This window comes from Petaurus breviceps, unplaced genomic scaffold (assembly GCF_028583685.1).
Source record: "Petaurus breviceps papuanus isolate PSGF00001 unplaced genomic scaffold, PetGlider_PUasm1.0 90696, whole genome shotgun sequence".
Lineage (NCBI taxonomy): Eukaryota > Metazoa > Chordata > Mammalia > Diprotodontia > Petauridae > Petaurus > Petaurus breviceps.
This window is the reverse complement of record NW_027187314.1, coordinates 1,297,379-1,323,050: the sequence shown is the minus strand read 5'-3', so window position 1 is coordinate 1,323,050 and position 25,672 is coordinate 1,297,379. Positions and strand designations below refer to the sequence as shown.

The 25,672-nt window shown below is 34.9% G+C and overlaps 1 protein-coding gene across 5 annotated transcripts in view; it reads right to left on the bottom strand.

Moving 5' to 3' along the window:
* ZFX (zinc finger protein X-linked) overlaps positions 1-25,672 on the bottom strand; it is a 63,879-nt gene that overhangs the window by 29,252 nt on the left and 8,955 nt on the right. For 4 of the 5 annotated variants that reach the window (XM_069065634.1, XM_069065635.1, XM_069065633.1 and 1 more), the window contains 2 exons: positions 18,923-19,011; positions 8,530-9,099 (listed from right to left, as the gene is read on the bottom strand). In XM_069065634.1, the coding sequence (XP_068921735.1) occupies positions 8,530-9,099; positions 18,923-18,983 (631 nt within the window). In that variant the 5' untranslated portion in view covers positions 18,984-19,011. Of the gene's footprint in view, positions 1-8,529; positions 9,100-18,869; positions 19,012-25,672 lie in introns of those variants that run through there. The other variant, XM_069065636.1, reaches the window with a different exon arrangement.

The following is a 25,672-nucleotide window of genomic DNA, read 5'->3' as shown; positions in this document are numbered from 1 at the left end:
CTTCCCTAGATAACTTGGAAAATAGCTGACTCACGATGAGAAATGATACCACTGCCACTAGTAAGCAGAATGGAAAACCTACTCACCTATTCAGAAAACCTCCAGTTGTCACTCCTCTGCTCGGCTGTTTCCATAGAAACTAGGGTAGGGATAGCATCAAGGACAAGAAGCAGTCAGGAACCAGCTACTGTTTATTATAAAAAGGGACATGGGAGCAGATTTTGTGCCTCTGTATAAAAACCTCTGCTACTCTATTCAATCAGCTATGAAAATAAGTGTACAAAAAAATTAAGAAGGCATGAAGGAAAGAGAAAAATAGAAAACACACAAAGAATAATGAAAAGGGAAATGAGAAGAGCAATAAACAAGTCTTTATGGTACTGGTTGGATAATTGGTACATTTTATTTGGAAATGTTTACTTTCCTTTTTAGTAATTCTCTTTTTTTCTGCTACTAAAATAAACAGAGGTAAAATCACCCAAACAGATGGAATGTCAACTGGGCAATCACTAAGCAAACACAAATGCAGTGAAAAATTATTGCACTTTAAGAAACAATGAATCTGAATAATTATAAGACGCATGGAACTTTTCAAGGAAGCTAATGCAGACTGCAAGAGGCAGCACCAAAACAAGTGTGATGAAGACTGAAGGCGCTTCCTAAGGATTTGTGAAAAAAATTTAAATTTTTCTGATAGTCAAAGTAAAGTCAGAGAAAATTAGAAGTCTAAGAAATTATTTTCTCACTTTTGGTACTAAGACTTAGTAAGATGTTAAAGACAGCCTGTAAAAAAAAGCACTTGGGGTAAAGGATGGTTTTGACACTTGTGGCAATAATATTGACTATAAAGACAAGTAAGTAACCTTCAAGAACTGAAAAGCAGGACAAAAATGAAAATTCTATGCATTAGTCCACAACCTACTGAAAGACAGTGTGGTACAGCAGAAAGAGGACTGGATTTAGTTAAAGTACCTGGGTTCAAATCTTAGCTCTAGCACTACAAATGACTCTACAAATGTGTAACTGTTTGCAAGGCCACTTTACACTGTCTACTCATTGGTTCCCTTATCAGTAAAATCAGGTGAATGAGTTAGAATATCTCTAAAGTTCCTTCTAGTACTAAATCTTATGGTTCCATGCAATAAAATGATATGATGGTTATAACTGTAGCTCTAAACATGAACAGATATCTTAAAACACTTAAATTCCTACAGCTGTGTAAAGGAATTGTGCATAAACTGAGCATCACTTCATCTACTCCTAACTTTTCCACAATATTACTGTGATAAAGTGACAACCTGTTTAAATGTAACGTGCTGCTCCTAAAAAATGAAGATTCATTTAAGGAGCTTTGTGACAACTCAATAGCAAACTAAAATCCTAAGTGGGTAATTCCAGTGAAATATAAGAATAGGAATTATGAAATACTACCACTACAGCTTTTCTTTTTTTTAAAAAAGACCCTTAAGGAAGTTGCAGGAAAGAGAGAAATGTATCTGTCAATCCCTTGCAGCTTTTTGTTGAAGAAACAAGATCAATTTCTGCAGAAATTAGAGGATGAGATTTATTCAATATTTAATGAGCAAACATTGTATACTAAACACTATAGAGGACTGAAAAATAAAGAGAGAAATCAAAGAAATATTTAAAAACCTCATAGAAGTGAGCAGAGGGAAGTTTTGAAGAGGTCAAAAATTGGGCAGGTTTGGGGGTTTTGTTTTGGTTTTTTCTGCTATTGTTTAAAAGAACTACAGTGATAAAAGTTCAGTTTCATACACAATCTTTCCTGTCCTTTATATACTGAAATGTTCAAATCTAGGTTTATAATAAAAAGATAATCATAAGTTAAAGAGCCTCTTAAGCAACTTAAAAATTATTGATCAATTTATGAAGAACATATTGACAACACAGAAACCAAAAAAGATACATGTACCCTCAAACAAAACATTCATATAGAATACCTGACAGTGTAAGTATGTGTCCATATACACTACCGTGGCATTGATAGAGTTCATCTTAAGCACAGATAAAACTTCCTGGTGAAGAGAATCAGTCAAGGTAGTGCAATAAGAAAAAATCAGTTATGAAGCTTCTGGACACTGCTGATATGTGGTCTACCTCATATTTCTATCACTGCACCGCTGTCTATCACTGGTAAGATTCTTGTTAACAGTTCATGGATTACTATACTGAATACAAAATAATACTAATCCCAAATGGGTAGTATTTAGTGGCAATGCAAAACAAAGGAAAATAATTTGGTTGTGAGACAAATTATAGGAATATACGATGAACACAAAAACTACATAGTAAGTAGAAAGAGCCCTGGACCTTATGTGAATTAATGCAAAGCATGAAGAAAGTAGAGCCAAAATAACAATATATGTAACTGCAACAATATAAGTCAATGAACAGTAAGAGGTATCCAAACCTGAGTTCAAATACAATGGCCATGGTAGGATCAAGCTACTAATGTTAAGGCACAACACCTTTCCTTTTTGTTAATATAATCAACAACCAATTAACATTAGTCATAACCCTGCCATTAGGTAATTCTGCTTAACTATTTCAGGAAATGTACTTTGTAAAAGGAGGGTAGGGGGCACTGTTGGTTTAAGTATTTGTTGCACAAAATAAAATAAATGATTAAATTTATAAAAACAAAGAAAGCTGCACTTAATGTCAGAAAACCTGGATTTGAGTCCCAGTTTTCATACATCTCTGACATTTCAAGTTTCTTTTTGGTAAAATGAGAATAGCAGCAACAGCTCCACACCCGCCTCAAAGATTTGGTGAGAATCAAATGAAATAACACATGTTCATGCACATTGTTAAACATTAAAGTACTAGTTAGGACCACAGATTTAAAGCTGTAGTTTGCTTATATGCTATTTTAATCAACATTTTCTTTTTTTGTATCCATTTATAGCACCTATCATAACCTTTTGCACAGAAAAGGTACACAGTACTGTTTACTGAATTGAGGCTTGGGATTTATTAAGCAAATCTGAATGACTAAAGAAATCTATTAAAACCCTATGCCTATTCCATGATGCTACTGCCAGTCATAATGAAAATGACACTCATGCCCCATCAAGAAGTAAGAGAGTAAGTAAAGATAGTTTTATTCAAATAATTTGTCAGGAACATCTAAAGCATATGTGTGTACATTTATACATTATCTTCCAAAAGGGAATCACAGTATTCTGATTCCGCCTTTTATGGCAATGAGGTAAACCTAGGTCCTTGAAGGACAGTTAGGTAGAGAAGTGGATAGAGTGTCAGACCTGTAATCAGCAAGACCTGAGTTCAAATCCAGCCTCAGACTAGCTGTGTGATCCTGGGCAAGTCACTTAATCCCAATGCCTCAGTTTCCTCATCTAAAAAATGAAGTAAAGAAAGAAATGGCAAATCACTCCATCTTTGCCAAAAAAAAACTACAAATAGGGTCACAAAGAATCACACATGACTGAACAACAAAAAGGTCCTTGAAAGCAATGTATAAGCAAATCTCTGGGCAAGTACCCAGCTGAAAAGTCTTTAAGTATTATACTGGTCATGGGAATGAAGGTTATGCCTATCATCCAAGGACAGACAAGTTTGGAAAGGTTCATCCACATATTTCTTTCAAAGTGAGAAAATTTCTCAGGATACAACAATTTCTGAAGACTACACACTAAATTGTAGAAAGGGACAGTAATCTGCATCAATAAGAAAAGTAACTACATCAATAAAGGAATAGATCCTAGATTTATACACACATATGCAAATGTTAAAAGGTAGTCTAGAAAACTGTCCTTCAAAAAAAACTATAAAGCAACTAGTCAAAATTATTTGGCAATAGATTAAAGATAAGTAAACCAGTGAAACCAAAATAAAATAACTCAAAAAACAGATCCAAACCTATTTTAGAGTTTAAAGGCAAACTAAAATAAAACAATAAGGAAAGGAATAATTATTTCATAAATGCTAATGGAAACACTGAGTATAAACAAAAAGAAATATATAACTACACAGTTGGATTAAGAATTTACATTTTAAAAATCACTTATGGAGTAATAATGTACATATTCCACTTTTGAAGGGAGATAACTTCTTGACTATTAAAACAAAAAGTAATTCAGCAAAAAGAAGCACAATTAATATTGCATGAACATAAAACATTTCTGTACAACAAAAGAAAATCTTTAAATAGGAATATATGTATATATTCACAATTAAAATTATAGATGGTATTTTGATCCCGAAAATATATAGTCCAAAGGACAAAATAATGCTCATATAAAAAGAAATAGAAATACTAAGTAACTATGGGAATGGTTCTCACTCAGGAATAATTAAAAACAAGCATATTAAAAGTACCATCACATCCACTAAAATAACAAAAATAAATGGAAATAAAAAGAACAATGTTAATAAGGTTGTGGAAGGAAAAGAGATAGACTTCTACACTGTTGATGACAATCCTGCCAATGGGTAAAAAAGAGTAATAAAAATAATCATATCCTTTGACTCAGTAACGCCACTTTGGGCATGACATTCCAAGAAAATAAGAGGAAAAAACTGTGCAAAAATGTTTGAATCTGCACTACACACACACACACACACACACACACACACACACACACACACACACACGCACGCACGCATGCACGCACACATGAGCCTAAATGCTCAACAGAGGAACGCTTATGTTATGTAAATGCATATGCTAATCTGACTTAATTTGCCTTCAGGAATGAATTATTCAATCAAAATTTATTAAGCACCTACTATGTATCAGATACTATACTAATTGTTAAATGCAGACTATATAGAGGGGCAGCCAGGTGGTGCAGTGAGTAAGAGCACCGGCCCCGGTGTCAGGAGACCCGGGATCGGTTCCAGCCTCAGATACTTGGCACCCACACAAAAATAACTGGCCGTGTAACCTTGAGCAAGTTACTTAACCCCAATTGCTTAAAAAAAAAAAAAAAAGACTATACAGAAGTAGGGATATAATGATGAGACATTAAGATAATAAGAAATAAGAAAATTAATGACAAAATTTATAATACTATGTCTAAATAAACACTAAGATTAGAATGTAGAGTTGGGTATATTTGTTTTCTACTTTACAGAGCTATTGTTTTGATATTTCTGGCTAATTTTATTTTTAGAACTGAACATATATCCAATTTTAGTTAAATTCTTGAGCCATATTCAATGCTCAGAATTAGGGTTAGGACATGAAAATCCTTTGAATACTGTAGTTTATGGAAAATAATATCCAAATCCTAAAACTGCTGTTTTCAGAATACTAATTTTCAAGTGTATATAGGGATTATGGATAGTTCTGTAGAGTTGGTTTAGCACTGATAGACTGAAAATAAGCGTAAAGAATGAGCTAAAGTATGAGGTACCAGATTGTACCAGGAAAATTCTACAATCTACAAATAAATACAAAAAGTATTTATCATTACTAACAATACTAATGCAGTACACCATACATAAGGTAGCAAGTAACAAAGTGAGCAACAAAACCAGAAAAGAAACAGTGTCCTCTGGAAGCTTTTTCAAGTATAATACCCACCCTCACATGGCAACAAAGTCCTAACCATTTTCAATTTTTCATGTAACCGGGAAAATTAGAAGCTACTAGCTATTTCACCAGCTATGGCACCACAACTGGTTGAATTCAGAGAGGACACAGAAGTTAATTATAGAATACATATAAATAGCAATCGGTAAGGAAAAAAAGCAAGGACTGCAAAAGACAAGAGAAAATAAAACCATACTTTTTGCATGGAAAGTGTTGGTAATTTGCACTTCTGCTAACCTTCCCATCCAAGAATCCTTAGCCACTTTCACAACTGTCTTAGTCCTTTACATATACCCCATTATAGTTTTCCTTAAGTACTACACTCAATTTGTAGTCAGACACTGCTGACAAGTTACAAAACCACCCAAATCATTGATAGAATATAAGCTCCTTGAGAGCAAGGGCACTTTCATTTTTGTCTTTGTGTCCCCATTACCTGGCAAGTGAGAAGTACTTAATAAATATTTAATTAAAAAAAGAAAATAAAGCTGGTACTCAAAAACCACCATCAAAGAATCAAAGTTAAAAAAAAATTAATGCAACCATCTCAATGGTTTTTCTTAATGTTTAGGAAATGTGGAACTGAACAGTAAAGAACAAGTGTTTCTCCTTCAATGCCAGTTTGTATTTGGGACAATTGGACAATTAGACACCAACACAAAATCTTATAGGAGTAAGCCATCGGTATTTGTTGGAATTTCAGTTCAAATTACAAAGGAAGCAATTTTATTTTCAAACTGCTGATACTAAAATATAGTATATGGAAGGAAGGCAGTGTGGTATAGTAAAAAGAGAATGGAAAGGGAGTCAGTAAGACTTGGGTTCAATTCCCTCCTCAGATACTTATTAGCTGTGTAACCCTAGGGAAATAATGTAACCTCCTCAACCCAATTCTTCATCTGTAGAATGGGGATAATAGCATTTATCTCAGGTTATCCTGAGGATCAAATGAGATAATACGTGCAAAACATTTGCAAAAGTTATAAAGTGCTGTACAAATATTAACTATTTATTATCATTACTGAGAGCTAGATTATAGAAACTTTCATTCTGAAGATTTTAGACTAGTTGGATTTTTTTTAAAGCAAAAAAGATCCAAATTTAAGATTTATTTACTCAGAAAAGGGGGTAAGAGGGCTTCTTTAAATTGGACCCAGGGCCTAAAAGAAAGCTAAATAAAAATATTAATAGAAAAGAACGAATTACATGATAAAGTACGAAACAAATGATTTACTGTGTCAGCCCTTCCTCCTCCCCCACACAAGGAAAGACTGTTTTTCATGAGCCCCTTAAAAAGATATGAAAGATGGGGGGCAGGTAGTGTTAGGCTATATGCTATTTTTAAAAAGCTAATTCCAAATATTGTACTCCCAGGAAAACTTGATTTGTTTTTTTTTTCTTTTAGATGAGGAAGGATAGGCATCCAGAATGGACCAAAAACACTAGAGGAACTCCTTTCCCAACTGGGCTACCACACGTCATATCTTAGTTACTCTTTATTATCTTGATTATAGTATTTGCTATCTTCTTAGGGTCCTTTGATCTCCCAGACTCTGGTCCCTCTCCCTATCAAATCCATTTTGTATACTAGTTACCAATTTAATCTCCCAAATACAGATCTGTTCATGGCACTATGTTGCTCAAAATCCTTCCGAGATTCTCTAACTGCTGGCCAAAAAGAATACAACCTCTGGTTATTCGAAGTCCTGGTTCCAACACATCCTTCTAGCCTTATTCCCTATTTCTCTCCTTCATTTATTCTATGTTCAACTAAACTGGACTAATCATTGTTACCAGAATATGTCTGTCACTCTCCTGTTTCTATTCCTATGCTCACACCCTACCCTTCTTGGGATTTCTACTCCCCCCCCCCTTTACCTCTGCCCATTGAAATTCTATCCTTCCAAGAAGGACTAGCTCAAATCACCCCTCCTTCCTCCACAAAACTTTTCCTAATCCTCCCCAGTTGCATATGACTTTGTGCTTAGAACTCTCCTAGGACTGTATTTGTATCTTTTATAAACTGAGTGTACTCTTGGGGGTTATGATCATTATTTTTATGTCTTCTCTCCCTTGTAAGCTCCAAAAGGTGGGGACCATACTTTATCAATCTTTGCATCTTCCTTAGCATCTAACATCTTGCAGAGAATAAAAGCAATAAATGTTTGCAAAATTATACTGAATATATACCCCTTAAATATTACAGGCCTCCTATACATTATATCACTTAACAGTGCTCTGTGTTTTAAAAAAAAAGTTATATAAGACTTTGGAGAACAAATTTTTGCAATCATTTGCCATGGAAATTCGTTCTAAAATGACTAAAATTTTCAGATAATGATCAGAATTGTGATACATCCAATCTTATATTCTGTTTCTGACAGTAGGACTAACAAACATTTTGTTCAAGGGCATAGCTTGCCTTTCAAGCTGAAAAGATAGGAAAGTAACAAAACATCATAGTTTCATCCAGTCACCAATATGTCCAAACATTTTTGAAGATGCTTATACTTTCTCTGTACTCATCTCTTATCTGTTGTATTATATATTTCCTTTTATTCCTCCTAAATTACTCCATTTGAAATTTCAGGCATTGCCCCCTAGTTCTAGTTTATCAAGATTAGGTGGTCCAGCTTCAACTACCCTTCATGATTTAAGGAATCAATTAAATTCTCTTTCAATGTCTATCTTTCTGAACTGTGAAGTGCTAATTTTTTTAGTCTATTTTCATACAGCAACAATACCTATCAGCAGTCCCTTAAGTACTTTAATTTTCTTAAGGTTCTAACTTAATAGGATCCAACTGAAACACAAATACAGGTAGGTTTATGAGATTTACTTTAATTTTATAGAAGTTTCAAGTAAAGTAAATATCATCCCTGATATGTTTTAGAGAAGACATCTTTCAAAATATATCTTTGACAATAGAGCTTTACCCCAAAACTTACAGGAAATCATAAGGTAATCCTCACAGTTGCTTTTATCATCATCTTGTTGTTCCACAGGAATTCCATTGGCATCTATAACAGCTTCTGAGGCACAGTCTGCTACCAATACTTCTTCTGAAACTACATCAGTTGTCAGAGGATCTGTGACAATTTCTGCTTCTACAACATTGTCATGAACAACATGTTCCACATGTCCAACATCAGGTACATGCATAGAGTCACTTGTCAATACGTGTTCTGGTATGGACATAGTAGCTGTAGTTATATCAGAGGCTAAAACATCATCAGGCACAGTGCAATGTGCTAATGAGACTTCTTCAGTTACATCTGTGTCCAGCACTTGCTCCGGAATAATGACTGTTTCAGAAACATCTGCTTCTTCCATGATATCTGGGCACTGAACATCCTCTATAACAACGTCCTCAATAACATCTTGGATTACTACAGAGTCTGGGTCATCAGGGACAAAGTTATGCACAGTTATGTCTGAATCCACCACATCTGAAACAAAAACAGTTTCTTGTACTTCCACAACAATCTGATCACCATCCATGTGTGTAGCATCAGCTCCTTAAAAAAATAAAAACAAAAATGAACAACTTGCAGGCATACAAGCCTATTTCAAATGATAGATTACTTCTTTAAAAAATTTCCACAGGGAATAGTACTGACTTCAAAGTTTTCTCATATTAAATTACATTAAAGCAATAAGTGTGTGATTTATTTCTACTTTTGGGAGGAAGTCGGGAGAATACAAACTTACAACACATTGATCACTTTTTGACCCATCACAAATGAAATTTTTTTTTATATAAAAAAAAGTTTTGGGGCAGCTGAGTGCCACAGTGAATAGAGCACTGGCCCTGGAGTCGGGAGGACCTGAGTTCAAATCCAGCCTCAGACACTTAACACTTACTAGTCATGTGACCATGGGCAAGTCACTTAACCAATTGCCCTGCCTTCCCCCCTCCAAAAAATAAAAAGGCAAAAAAAAGTTTTATTTTCAGTTTCAAATTCTCTCCCTCCCCTCTACCATCCATTGAGAAGGAAAAACATGATACCCATTATAAATATGAAGTTATGCAAAACATTCAAATAATATTTGGAAAAATGTTCTAGAGAAACCAACGACCACAGGCAATCAGAGAATATATTCATAGGAAAAATTATTCTGGAAACACAAAGATAAGAAGTTTTAACAGTATTAATACTAGTAATGTCATCCAAGTATTTATAGATGACTATAAAATTAAACAAGCACCAGAAAATTCTATCTGCAAAACACATTTCCTCCCTGCTATACTATACATTCATTCTCCCCCTTTTTTCTCACAAAACATTCACCCTCTTCTGATTTCTCCTTCCTCCTTCTTTCACTGGAATACTCTGCCCCTTTTCCCTTCAAACTTCTTCCCTACTGTTCTGACAATAATCTGGACTGCAGTGCTAAGCCTGGGCATACATATTATATAAGATGAAAAAAAGAGACTTTGATTTATAGTATAACCATGATGCACGTTCAGCATAAGAGAGAAATAGAAGAGATGATAAGTAAGGCCTTTTGAAAATGAAGGAATACTTTGAGAAAAACAAAATTTAGGAAGCAAACAGGGCACTATTCCTTGATATTTAAGGACTAGGATAAGAGGAGAGAAACTAAAATTTTAAGTTAGAAAAAAACACTAGAGTATGAACTCATCGTATACTCCAACATCCATTCTTACCCCTAAATGTAAAAGTGACTAACTCAATGTCATACAAAGACAAATTAAGCAGATGACCTAGAAATAGAAACCAGGTCTTTTGACTCTCAGACCCAATGATCTTGTCACTACAAGAAAAATAACTTTAGTTTCTTAATTGATAGACCACTCCTTAACTATCTTATATACTGTTCCATCAACTCTGCAGGCATATCAAATTAATCACTACTCAGATACACAGAAGCAGAAAGTTTTGGTGAATTTCTTCAATATACTATTTATTCTGAATAGGTTAAAAACGGCAAATCTCATATGTCAAAAATTATTTTAAATGAGCTAAAACAGCAAATTTAATCAATTTAGAAGCTATTTTAAGTTCCCTAGAATTTCTTTTATAAAATACTTTCTAACAATGTATATCAATTTTTCCTTACATTTATATACATTGTTCTTATTAAAGCAATCCCACAATTCTAGTTTTAAATATATTTATTTACATGTTACATTTACATGTTTACATGATCCATTTACATGTATCCCCAAATTTAGTAATTTATTCAAAGGCAGACTTTTAGTGTTTAGAAATTTGAGAGCCCCTGAATATCTTTTTCATTCTCTGAACTACATGGACTTGTACTATTCCTATTAATTTCTCCAAAGAAATTATTACAATTTAAAGATAAAATTTAACCACCCCTTACATATTGCAATGAAGTGGGCAAGAAAATGTAGTTACCAATCCTGTTTAACAATATCCTCAAACTGGATTATAAGAATTAGTTGTAAAAAATTTACAAGTAATATAAACTTGTCAAAATAGAAAATTGGCAAGAAGGTAAGATCTTATAGCTGTGAGGAGAAGCTTTAAATATTTGGAAATCTGCTAAAGGACTCCTTCTGCCAAGAGTTATACATCTTATAAATTCCTGACTTGTTTATAATTTCATATTTCAGAAGGTAAAAAAATGTCTAGGGAAAATGCTATTCTGAACCTGATTCTGAATCATAGAGGACTGGTAAACTAGTAGAGTAACCTTGAGAGAAAATGATCATATAATTTTAGGGCCTGTGATAGCCAAGAGGAAGAATGCTGTTATGATTTACTGTGTACCCTAGAACTTAGGAGAATATAACTGACAAATATCAGGAAAAAAATAGGTTGTAATGGATGGAGAGCGATCTATGGCTGGAGAACAGCGGAAAGAGCATTGGCTCCGAAGTCCATTCGAATCCCACCTCTGGGGATGCCTGTTAACTGGAAATGGCTGAAACAAGCTGTGGCATATGACTGCAATGGGAGAATGCTATTGTTCTGTAAGAAATGACAAACAGAAAGATTTCAGAAGAACCTGTAAAGTTTTACATAAACTAATGTAAAACAAAGTCAGCAGAATGAGGACATGGTACACAGTAACAGTAATACTATATGATGATCAATTGTAAATGACTTAGCTATTTTCAGCAATATAATGATCCAAAACAATTACAAAAGCCTCAATGAAAAATACTATCCACATCCAGAGAAAGAACTGATGGGAGTCTGAGCGCAAATCGAAGCACACAATTTTTAACTTTCTTATTTTTTCATACTTTTTTTTAATGTGTTTTCTGTCACAACATGACTAATCTGGAAATGTTTTACATGACTGCACATGCATAACTTATATCAAACTGTCTACCATCACAGGAAGGGGGATGGGGAAGACAGGAGAGAATTTAGAACTCAAAATGTTTTAAAATTAACATAAAAAATGGTCATTATATGTAATTGGGGAATATATATATATGTATGTGTGTGTGTGTGTGTGTGTAGTGGATGTATTTTTTTTGTAAATCCTGCCTCTCACAGCACTTGTGTGATGTTACACATGTCACTTAACTTCTCTGGACCTCAATTTCCTTATCTATAAAAGGAAGGAGTTGGACTAGACTTCTCAAGCCCCTTCCAGCTCTACATCTATGATCCCAAGATCAAGAAGGGTGAAAAGACTCTTAAGAACTGTATTGCCCAAAAATAAAATAAGTAAATAAATCCCAAAGAGGAATCTAAAACATTAATATGGTCATATAGAGAACTTTCTGATGAGCACAGATTTTAAAAGATATATATGAAATATGGTTCAGTCTTGGGAAATGGAAGAGGTCAAAGGCTTTAGATTCACACCATTATATCATTAATATTTTCTTCTGAATCAGTTTTCTTTGGGCAAATGGACCACTGACTAGCTAGAGCAAAGATCAAAGCCTATGAATAAGAACATTATTAAAGATGAGAAGTCACCCTTTGAATAGTTAAAACAACTTCAATCTTATCTACTCAAATTATCCATCAATCATGAAAAATTGAAACTGGAAAAAGATAAATAATCACCTCAATTATCACTATTTCTTACAAATAGTTAACTAGTATAAAAACAACCAATGAAAGGAGGAAGTCTAAAGAACTCAGGAACTACAATAACAAGTAAGCACTTGATCTACTTGTTAAGTAAAGTTAAAAGCCAAAGACAACACTGAGTTAGAATACAAGTCCATTTGCAAAGCAATGGAGAAGGATAGCAAAGGATTACAAACAATAAAACTTCATAAAAGAGCAAAAACCAATGGAAACAAACACAAGTTAAAGGACAGTCTGGCATGTGACCCAGAGAAGTCACATCACTCTACGAGTAAGTTTATGTAAAATGGAGCAAATTTATTAAAATTTTCATCATCACTGATAAAGGAACCACCACATTTGGGCTCTAATACCTATGGCCAATGTAATCCAAAGAATTAGAAAAGGCATATAAGAAGATGAAGTCAAGAACAACAGATAAATCAAATCAAATACATCTTGGAATCCATGCTAGATAGAGGCAACTCAATATAAGCAATGAGAAAAAATTTCACAGGATACTTCATGGGGGAAAAAAATCATAAACCCTTTTAATAACTATTCCCCTCAAAGACAAATGAGAGAACGTCAATAACTACCAACCCTTATGTCTACTTTCTCAGCTTCATGAAATCTTTATGCAAATTGATTTTAGTATCCTTCAGGGTATCCTTGAGGAAAATATGAGAGGGAAAAGTTAAGGTTTTGCCAACTATATATAAAAAAAAGGGGGTGGCTAGGTGGCACAGTGAATAGAACACTGGACCTAGAGTCAGGAGGACCTGAGTGCAAATCCAGCCTCAGACACTTAACACTTTACTAGCTGTGTGACCTTGAGCAAGTCACTTAATCCCAACTGCCCTGCCTTCCCCCTCCAAAAAAAAAAAAGGTAACCAAGGTAAAGAGATTACAAGATACCACAGGTTTTATCTTTAGTGAACAAAAAAGCATTCAGTAAAGCCTTAAAAGGGTCTCTTCTCACAAAGTTTCTGAAGTATGTATTAAGTTCATACAAAACTCCTGATAAGTGCAAACCAGTGATAACTATTCAAAAGCCTTATAATTAACACCAAGCAAGGCATAAAACCAAGGAACACCAAGGGGGCTCATCACTGACCCAATATGCCAGGTCTAAATGGAAGAGAAAGGCAGTGAGGTTTTTCCAAATGCTTCTCTTTTATGGATGATTACTGAGCTGATTTCATCAAGCACCTGAATATTATAAAATCTACTCAAATAGATTCATAATCACTCAAAAGAGATCAGGCTAATAACCTATAGAGAAAAAATAAAGGGAAAAATGCTTATTATCTAGATTATAACATGAAGTTGGAGGACCATAATAAATTGTATATGTATGTGTGTGATGTACATTTATAAGATTACAAATATGTACGTATTATACATGCATATGCATTTAATAATATATACATACACACATAAAATGACATTTATACAGCACCATATATTATATATGCATATATGTATTTGAGAATATATACATACATACATAATAACAACATTTATACAGGTACTAACTCAGCACTTTACAATGATCTCATTTCACTATTATATCCATTTTGCAGATTTGAGTAAACTGAGACAAACAAGTTAAGCGACATGCCTGGGGTCACAGTTAGTATCTGAGGCTGGATTTGAACTATTTTCCTGATTCCAGGCCCAGAGCTCTATCCATTGTACCATCTAGTTGCCTAATATGTATGTACACATATGTGTACACACAGACACACACACATAAAATCTAGGGTTGGCACTATAGACAGGCAATGAGCTGGATTCAAAAGTGAGCTAGATTATTTTGATACTCCAACTGATCTATGATATCACTGATGTTGGTGTTCTTTCCAACAAGGCAGCCTGCAAATCATCCATCCTTGCCTGTCTTCCGTGACTCTTTTCCACGTCCTCCCATATGTGCATCACAGGTTTACCCAGGATAGTAAAAATTTTCCGTAAATTCTCATGGCAACAAGAGCATGTAGATTTTTAGCTGATAATTCTCTATTCTTTCCATTAGCTTATCATCTTTTCTGGAGAAACATCTTTTATAACATGCTTAATACCATTTCTTCACAATCACTTATTTTGCAATATGGTACAAACTTACTATGTGCCTCTTAACTGTCCTTTGGGTGATCTTTAACTTTAGTTCTCTGGAGTCTGTAGTTTCTTCTAACTCACAACCATATTATAAGGACGCGCCTTTGTTTCAGAGAAGCTTGGGGCCATTAAAAGAATTTTCCAATTTCCCACAGACAACCCAGCTCATTTTCTCTTGTTTAAGTATGATCACAACTCTCCAGACATTTGTAGTGTCTATTTAAGATATTTATCAGTGGACAAAGGCAAAAGGTTGTCCATTTAACTACATAAAGTCTGGATCTTTGATTCCTGCCAGTTAAGAATGGTCTTTACATTTCAAAATAGGTTTGTTGTATTTTAAAATGTAAAAACCATTTTTAATTCACAGGTCCTACAAAAGTAGGTTGAGCTCTTCTGGTCATAGTTTGCCCACCTTGGCTAAACAATAGGAATTCTTCATCTACTTTTTCTTGTGTAACTGGTTTAAAGCTGTTTTGAATCATTAATTTAATTTAGGAAACTATGCAATGTTCTAGGGCTTAATGTAATGACTTTAGTCTTCCTCCTGGCACAAACATCCATCTTTTCAACACAAATTTTCTTGTAGCGATGTCGCCCGGCTGCCAATATGTAAATATCACCATTTCTAAGGAATCGAAGCTGTGGGTGTCCCGCAGGGGAGCAGATACCGGTGATAAACACAAATAGGAAACAGCCTGAGTGTTATCATTAAGTAAATGTACGGGCAGAAAAGCGAGTGCGCCAGCCACACGGTGAGGACAAAGGACAATGAATGGGACCCACAAAATATAAAAAGCCTGACAGGAAGGCCACTGGGGGTTTGGGCAAATCCTAGCAAGATGCATAAAAAATACGGCCAAGAATCTAATGGAAAGAATATGCATACATGGGCCGCTAGCTGGAGCAGTGAATAGAGCACTGACCCTGGAGTCAGGAGGACCTGAGTTCAAATCCAGTCTCAGACACCTGACACAATTACTAGCTGTGTGACCTTGGGCAAGTCACTTAACCCCAATTGCCTTGCCTTTCCCCCTCAAAAAAAAATCTCAAATCCACTGAAATATTAAAGTCTATGTTCAAAATATGGCATTAGGAACACTTAACCAGGTATGAATAAAAATAAATTTACAAATGATAACTCCTTGAAGAATGGTGTCAGGAAGACTAGAGCCCTAAAGATGAAGCTTGCAAAAAATTCTCATGATTACAAAAAACACCCTTTTAGTTACACTGGAAGAAAAAATAGACCCAACACTTGGGATCAATATGATAAAATTAACCAATTACAGAGAGAAAACCAAGCAACCCAAATAGTTGTCTTTTATATAGTAAGAAAAATTATTTAAGGGTAAAAGATAAAGCAAAAATGATTAAAATGAAATTAAAATCCAAGACAAGTGAGGAAGTAAGGCCACCTGGCTGCTCTAATTAAATGAGTTAGAGTTACTTGGAATTAGAGAATTCCTAGGTTGTTTAAATAGATAGCAGATAAATCATTGTTTTTTTCTTTGAGGAACCATGGAGTAGAGAAAGGGTTTCCAGGATTAAAGACTAAAAATATTTCAATTTTCAGAAAACAAAAGAATGTAAATTTGTTCAATTATAGACCAGAATTAATGTTCATGATCAACAAAGTTCTAGAACAAATTATAAAATGTTAGCACTTATAAAGGATATTGGTGACCATTAGGAACTATAAAAAATCATGAAAAATAACTGTCAGATGAAGCCCATTTTCTCTTTTGACAGTGTTATTAGGCAGGTACTCAGTATAAACACAGTATATCAAGATTTCAGAAAGGTAAATTATTATGGTCAGGAACTAGTAATGCTGTCTGGATCATAAAACTAAGTGCATTCAGCACCAACCGAAAAACTGGATCCAAACAGTGATAATGAATTTACATCAAACCAAACTGAAAATACCATTTCAGAAGTTTTTATGGCCAAAAAATCCACCACCTAAGATCCAATCTCATATGTTTCAAAAATAGCACCAAAAACATCATAAAGAACATGTATGACCAAAAATGACCAGCCATATACCAAAAACAAGGGGAGTTGGGGGAGAAGGTGAATACTCCAAATGTAACATAGATATTAAAAACACATCAAATGAATCTTCTATGACAGACATTACAGAAAAAGATACAGATAAACATCACACAGAATAAGAAAGCACAGAGGAATTACAATGCAAGTTAAGTAAGCCTTTGCTGAAGAATTGGGAATGGTTACCCTGAAGACTTGAGGATATCACATCATATGGATAATGGATCATCAGACTTACTCTACTTTTCTCTAGAGAAAATAACAAGGGACAATGGGTAGAAATTTGAAGGACGCAGGTCTTGGTCTTATCAGTATAAGGAATATCCCAGCAATCAGAGCTATCTAAAAGTAGAATGAACTGTTTCAAGAAGTAGAGAGTTCCCTATTTACAAAGAGACTGGATTGTCATTTGTCAGAGTTAATGTAGAAGCAATTTACCATTCAAGCAGGTGGTTGACCAAAAATATCTTCTAATACCCCAGCTCTTAAACTATGGGTCATGACAGTTTAAGAAATGCTGATGGGATTGCAAGTGGAAAAAGTTTAAGAATCTAGAGGGCCATAAGATTTGCAGCTGGAAGAGGAACCATGGAGATCATGTAGTCCAGTCTTTTCATTTTATAGAAAACTGAACCCCACAAAGGTTAACTGACTTGTCCCAGGCAACAATGATACTAAGTAGCAGAGCCAGAGTTTGAACATAGGTCCTAGGACTCCAAATCCAAAACTCCTTGCATACACCATAATGCAACTCTACGATTCTAACTTCTTTAAAAGGAAATTAAAAGAGCTGTCAAATGTCTTGGTTATGTAAATTTTAAAAAAATTATTATTATATTATAAATATTACATTATTATAAAAATAATATTAAAAATAATTTTAAAATAATAGTAATATAAAATTTCACTCAAAAAAGTCTAAAAAATTGAGGATACATTTTAAAATGTGCCTCTGCAACGCTAGTGGTTTGGATAGAAAACTTAATTCTCTGCTACAACGCTAAAATATTACATTAAGGGGTTTTGGACAGAGTGGTTACATTTCCAAATTCATAATGCCCTATGAAGAAATTATAAATATTTTTCTTTCAAAATTCATGCATTTAACAAATATTTATTGAATATCTGTTTTGTTTTGCTTTTAGCTCTTAGAAGCTGTAAAAAAACAAAAGAATTATAAAACAAGGAAGACATGTACTCCCTTAAGGAATTCATACGTTAGCTGGAAAGATAAGACTTAACACATGTCAACTAATCATATGCTATAGATACAAATAATAAAGGCTTAGAGTTCAAAGGAAGTTAAGATCCATATGGACTTCATATGAAAAGGTAGACCTTGAGCTGGACTTTTGACTATTAAAAGATCATATTTATATATTGCTTTACAATTTAAAGAATAAAAGATTTAAACAGTCAGAAGACATTTCAAGTAAACAAAGAAAAAGAAGAATTAGTGACACATGTTGAATGAAAGATAAACAGTGAGAAGATTCTCTTGCCTGGTGGAACATATTCCTATTGTGACTAGGTACAGGAAGCAAAAGATTAGATTGCAGACAGCCCAGATTGCTAGACTGGAGGCAGTGGGGAATTACTGAAAGCCAAAGAACAGAAATGGAATGATAAAAAACAGTTTTAAGACAGTCTAATGGCAATGAAAACTCTTGGATGGAAGAGAAACTGGAAACAAGGAAAACAATTAAGAGGTTATTATAACAACACAAGAGGAAGGAAAAGACCAGGAAAAGTAGCTGAATCTGATTAGCAACTTGAAGAATTTGGTGGTTTAGTGACTGGAAAAAAGCATAATAGCAAAAGTAAAAATTGGCTCTAAGACTCTTAAGACAGAAATAGGGAAGTTGGGAGGAAAAGTCAATTTAGGAAGAGATGACAGGAGTTAGGGCTGGAAAGAGACTTAGATCTAATGCTCCCTTGTTTTATAAATGAAAAAACTGAGGTCCAGAGAGGGTTAACTGCCCAAATTTTGGTATACATATTGACTCTAAGGTAATAATAGTTCAAACATCCAAATGTGTGATCAAAAGCATCACTCATTAACAATTTATCCTCTTTATAATCACCTTAACATCTTTCAGTGATTAAGTTAAAACAACCCAAGAAGTTGCTGTGATACCTGTTGCATCAAAAAACGAGTTTGGCTCTTGTGGCTGCAATTCAAGTCCATCTTCATCCATGGCCTTTAATTCTCATCAGTCACTGATCCTGAGCCAGGAAAAAACCAAATCTCATATTAATCTTTTCACAATAAGTCAAAGTTATAGGCTTATAAATCAGGAAGTTATTTTCCTTGCCTCAGAATGAGTATTTCTTTTTCTTTGATACATTAATTACTATCAAAAATTTGTCGATCTAAATTAAAAATCAAGAAACCCACACTCTAAAAACTGGGTATGTTTGAAAAATAACTAGAAAAACCAGATAGATCAATGACTAACTCAAACTATTTCCATATAAATTTTTTTTATAAATTTATAAATTTAATTTTAACCCATTATTTAACTTGAGACTTTCCACAATCAGTCATTAAGTACTTATTAAGAACCCACTATGTGCTATGAATTGCTACAGATACATACACATCAAAACAATCCCTACTTGAAAAGCATTTAACATTCTGACACAAAACTTCCAAACTGCAAGCCCAAACCTAATACACTTAGCAATATCACTATAACAAATCCTCAGGATAAAAATTCTAAATATAAGTAATAATAGCATAAAAGCAGAAGTTAGTAATTTTGGTTTACTTCTATTGGGGCCATGAAGAAGCTTACATGCATAAAACTTAAAAACTCTAGGTGTAAATATAGGACAATGTAAACTTTTAGCTCTTCTGAAGAAAAAGTTAAGTAAAAGGTGGTAGGATATTTCTACAGAAGATAATTACATATAGTAAGACATTAATAAAAGGATTGTCATCTAATGATGCTGACATAATGAAAAATGCAAAGTAAAAATCCTGTTATATACATCCTTAAATAAATGACTTTTAGCCAGGAAAAAAAAAGTATCAAAAATATACTGAACACACAAACCAAACAGAGAATTCAAGGTAGCTTAACAAAGCAATACTAATTATGCTTAATGAAAAAAATTTTGTCAAATAACCTGATATTCCAAAGAGAATAAATACTCTGACATTTCATATAATGTGGTTTCTTGAGGCTATGTGCCCACAGTTCACAAACTCCTTCCGAAATTTTATTTCACAGTTATGAACTCACATGACTTTACCCTAGATTTCCTTTAATGATATAAAATCACAATCTTTGGATATACCTCAATTAGACACAACTCAAGTTAGTTCCTTTTATGTGATCAGAAGCAGGCTAAATTGTTATGGCCATTGTTGAAAAAGCAATGTTATCCAATGCTACTTTGTAATTAAACAGGATACTTCAGTTTGGATACAACTCAAATAATCCTAAAAAGAGGAACAAATTTGAACACACACACACACACACACACACACACACACACACACTATAAAATAATATTTACACAAAGATTTTTACTCAAACAAGTAGTTATTCAATCAAAAGCTGAATAATCATCTTTTAGGGAAACTGAGATATTATATTTGGTTGAATAATATTGGCTTTAACTCTAAGATCTATGCTAACTTAAAATTGTATTATTTCAAGTCGATATCATGAATACCGTAAGAAAACATTTCAAACCACTTATTCCTATTACTTTTTTTTTTGCTTTTTGAAGGGCAATTGGGGTTAAGTGACTTGCCCAAGGTCACACAACTAATTTTTGTGTTAATTTTTTATTCTTTTTTTTTATTCCTACTACTTTTTATTCAAAAGGCAGCATGTTAACTTAACTAAGACAATAGCAAAAGAAAAACGCCCTGGAATTTTCAATGGAACACGGTTTATATAAAATAAGGAGAAAATTGGAGAACTTTCATTTTAATCTTGCCTCTGCTACTAAGTAGATGACCATAAGTCCATTAACCTCCCTGGATCTGATTTCCTCCTCTTTCAAATGAAAGAGTTGAACTAAATGATAGGATCAAAGACTTAGGCTTTTCGCTTCACTGGTAGGGGACTACTCACTGTAGAGATGTGGAATATTGGATATACTGTCAAATACTGTTAGTGGATTGACGAGTTTTACTGATGTGGTTTTTATTTCTTAAAAACTTTGTTACAAGAAACAGATTAAAAAAAAGAAATAGATCAATGAAGGAGGGAGAAAGGAAAAGTTTTAACATAAAACATTTGATTTAAAAAAAAAGACATTAGGATTAGAAGGACATCAGATCACCAAGTTCAATCCCCTCATTTAACAGATGAGAAAACTGAGAGCCAGAGAGGTTAATTTACTTATCCAAGGTTACACAGGGAGTAAGAACTTGAACCCAGGTTCTCTGATTTAAATTCACTAGTCTTTCTACTAAATAGCACCAAAATGTACCACTTAGGTATTCCTCCACATAAATAAGTTCTTCTCTTGGTCCTCTCCTCCTTATTAAAACCCTCTTCATACTTGGATTCTGTGGCACCAACCAAACTTGGTTATATTCCTACCTCTCAGACTGCTCCCACTTACATTCTTCCCCCCTTTCACTTTCTCCCTCTATCACTCCTTAAAATATAGGTGTTTCCCCCAAAGGTAATGGGATTTATTTTCTTTTCTCTACATTCCCTCTCAGAGATTTGATCCTTTCTCAAAGCTCCTGCTACCAGCTCATCTCAGGAAGACTCCCAAAATATCTATTTACAGATAGACTTTGCTCCAGAGTTCCCATGCCACATTTTTTAAAAAATTCTTATATCTTTTGTTATTATGTCACCTAAAACTTCCCTATATACTTCCCCATCTGCCCAGAAATTCATCTCATAAAACAAAGGATATTTTTTTTTTGCTTTTTGGAGGGAAACTGGGGTAACTGACCTGCCCAAGGTCACACGGCTAGTTTTTTGTGTTAAGTGTCTGAGGCTGGATTTGAACTCAGGTCCTCCTGACTCCAGGTCCAGTGCTCTATTCACTTCGCCACTTAGCCACTCCCAAAACAAAGGATATTTTTTACAACAGAATAGTCAGGTCAAAATGGCGGAGTAGAAACAGGACCTCCACGCAGCTCCAGCTCCCACCACCTCCAATTCATGTAAAAGGGGACTCTGAAAAAACTTTGGAGCTACAGAACCCACAAAATGACACAGAGAAGCTAACCTCCCACTGAGGACAGGCCAGCAATAATCGGCCAATGCAGAGCTCTGGGAGTCGACCCCAGCCCCGCCTGACCAACCACCAGCTGGAGGGACCCCATATCACCAGCAGCTGTGGCGGTCCAGAATTATCAACACATAGATGCTAAGGACAAAGTGAGAGGTCAGTGCACAGTGGACTTTGGGACCCAGTGGGGTCCAAGGGACCAGTCTGAGAGTTAATCGCTCTTGCTTTAACCTCCTTGGATCTGGATTACAGTCTAGGGTGGAGATCCTGGGGTATGTGACCAGCTTGCCAGAGCATGTGGAGGCTTCAGAGAGGGCATCCAACTAATACGTCCAGAAGCTAGAAAACCCCAGCATTTGGAACGAGGCTCCCCTGTCTGGTGGCAGAGTCCCACTGTGGCAAAAAGCCCAAAAGTCAAGTAATTGAATGGCAAAATGACCAGGCAAAGGAAGCAAAGCAAACAGAAGAATCCATCATTAGACTCCTATTTTGGGGACAAAAAGGCGCAAAGCATGGAACAGGAGTAAGACAGTGAAGTCAGAACTCCTGCACCAAAAGCTTCCAAGAAAAATACGAGCTGGTTACCGGCCATAGAGGATCTTAAGAAGCAGATAAGAGAAGTGGAAGAAAAATTGGGAGGAGAAATGAGAACGATGCAAGAAAATTATGAAATGACAGTGAACAGCCTGACTGAGGAAAATAACACCTTAAAAAATAGACTAACTCATTAATGGCAAAAGAGGCTCAAAAAGGCAATGAGGAGAAGAATGCCTTAAAAAGTTGAATTTGCCAGATGGAAAAATCTCAAAAGCTCACTGAGGAGAATCATTCCTTCAGAATTAGATTGGAGCAAATGGAATCTAGTGACTTTATGAGAAATCAAGATACTATTAAACAGATCCAAAAAATTAAAGCATAGAAGGCAATGTTAAATATCTCATGGGAAAAACCACTGACCTGGAAAACAGATCCAAGAGAGATAACTTAAAAATTATTGGACTACCTGAAAGCCATGATCAAAGTAAGAACCTAGAAATCATCCTTCAAGAAATTCTCAAGGAAAACTCCCCTGATGTTTTAGAACCAGAGGGCAAAATAGAGGTTGAAAGAATCCACCAATCACCTCCTGAAAAAGATCCCCAAAAAAGAAAACTCCTAGGAGTATTATAGCCAGGTCCCAAAATTCCCAGACCAAGGAGAGAATATTATAAGCAGCCAGGAAGAAACAATTTCAATATTGTGGAAACACAATCAGGATAACTCAGGATCTGGAAGCTTCTACACTGAGGGATCAAAGGGCTTGGAATGTGATATTCTGGAGGTCAAAGGAGCTGGGATTAAAACCAAAAATCACCTACCCAGCAAAACTGAGTATCATCTTTCAGAGGAAAATATGGTCATTCAGTGGAATAGAGGACTTTCAAGCATTCTTGCTGAAAAAAACAGAATTGAATAGAAAATTTGACATTCAGATACAAGAAGCAAGAGAACCTTGAGAAGGTAAACAGAGAAAAGAAATCATAAGGAACTTATCAAAACTGAATTATTAACATTCCTACATGGAAAAATGATAATTGTAACAGATGAAACTTTTCTCAGTATGAAAATAGCTGAAGGGAATAGAAATATATATATATATGTCTATATAGGAGGGTATATGGGCATATGAATACATATGTGAATGTGTGTATATATGTTTACAAGTATACATAGATACAGGGCAAAGGACCGATTTAACAGGAAGGGATGATACTTAAAAGGTGAAATTAAGAGGTGAGAGAGGAATATAATGAGAGGAGATGGGGAGAGACAGAATGGGGTAAACTATCTCATATAAAAGAGGCAAGGGAAAATGATTACAATGGAGGGGAAGAACAGGAAGGCAAAAAGGCAAAACCTTATTCTCACTGAAGGTATACCCACTAAATAGGGTATTTCACCCTACAGGAGAGTAGGTGGGAAGGGGATAAGAGGGGGGATGATGGAAGGGAGGTCAGGCTGGTGGGGAGGGAAGTTGGAAGCACCCACTTTTGAAAAGGGACAGGATCAAAGTAGAGAACAGAACAAGTGGGAGGTGGGATAGGAGGGAGGGAAATATAGTCAGTCTTTTACAATATATCTACTATGGTAATGTTTTGCATAGCTACACATGTACAACCTATACTGAACTGCTTATCTTCTCAGTAAGGGTGGGTGACAAGGGAGGAAGGGAATGAATCTGGAATTCAAAGTTTTAAAATCAAATGTTAAAAAAAAAAATCATATATATATACACTATTATTAATACTATTTTACATGTAACTGGGAAAGAAGATATACAGGCACTGGGGCACAGAGATCCACCATGCCCTACTGGGAGTATGGGAGAAGATATGGGAGAGAGCAGATCGGAGGAGGGGATATCCTGTGGGACCGCTATTTTGGGGCAGTGGGTAGGGGAAAAAAGGGGAAAAAATCTGTAACTCAAAATCTGGAGGAAATGAATGATGTAAAACAGAAGTTAATAAAGCATTTGGGGAAAAAACAATAAAAATTAGTCTTCGGTTGAAGTGTTAAAAAATAAAATAAAATGACTGCAAGGTAAAATGCCAACTAGCATTCATTAAACATCTACTATGTGCCAAGTATTGTGTTGAGTGCTGAAGACACAAAGAAAGGCAAAACAGTCCCTGATCTAATAGAGGTGACAATCTAACGGAGGAGACAACACGTGCAAACAATGTTTAAGTGGAAAATTTGGAGGACAGTCTCAGAGGGAAGGCACTAACAACAAGGAAGACTGGGAAAAAGAGGCTTATTGCAGAAGTTGGGACTTTAGCAACACTTGAAGGAAGCCAGGAAGCAGAAATGAGAAGGAGTATTCCAGGAATGAGGAGCAGCCAGTGAAAATACTCAGTCAGGAGATGGAGTATCTTGGATAAGAATACCAAGGAGGCCAGTGTCCTTGTATCATGGGGTACATGGAGAGGAGAAAAGACTGTAAAGGGAGGAAGGGAATGTGGTATGAAGGCCTTCAAAAGTAAAGACAAAGTCTGCAATAAGAGGTGCTCAATGAAAAATAACAAGCTAAAAGTAAGAAAAGCCACTGTAGAAATGCCTACTACACAAACAAGGAAAAACACAAGTTTCGACATGAATTGCAAATGAGCAGATGTGAAATCAAAGTTCATCTTACTAAAATAGCACCTGATATTTTTGCAGTTCATTAGGATTATTTTTGTGCATTAATATTTAGGACCTAGGCTTTTAAAAAAGTTAACACAAACATCTTTCTTCAAATTCTCAACATCTTTCTCAAATCATTCTTAATAATTATGTAGTGCCATACTGGTAACTCATGAGTTCAAAACTATTTTTTATAGTAACCAATTTTAAGGTTAGGTTTTCCTTAATTACAATATTCATTTAGTCAAAACTGGCTTTTAATTCCACTTGACCTTCTGATGATTAAAAAAAAGCATTTACTAGAAGGCTGTTTTAAAAAATAAGCAAAAAACAAGTTCATTTTTTTGTAAGACATAGAACCATAAAGAAGTTAACATAAGGGGTAGCTAGGGGCGTCAGGAGGACCTAGGTTCGGGTCCGGCCTCAGACACTTCACACACTCACACACACACACTCACTCTCACACACACACACACACACACACACACACACACACACACACACACAC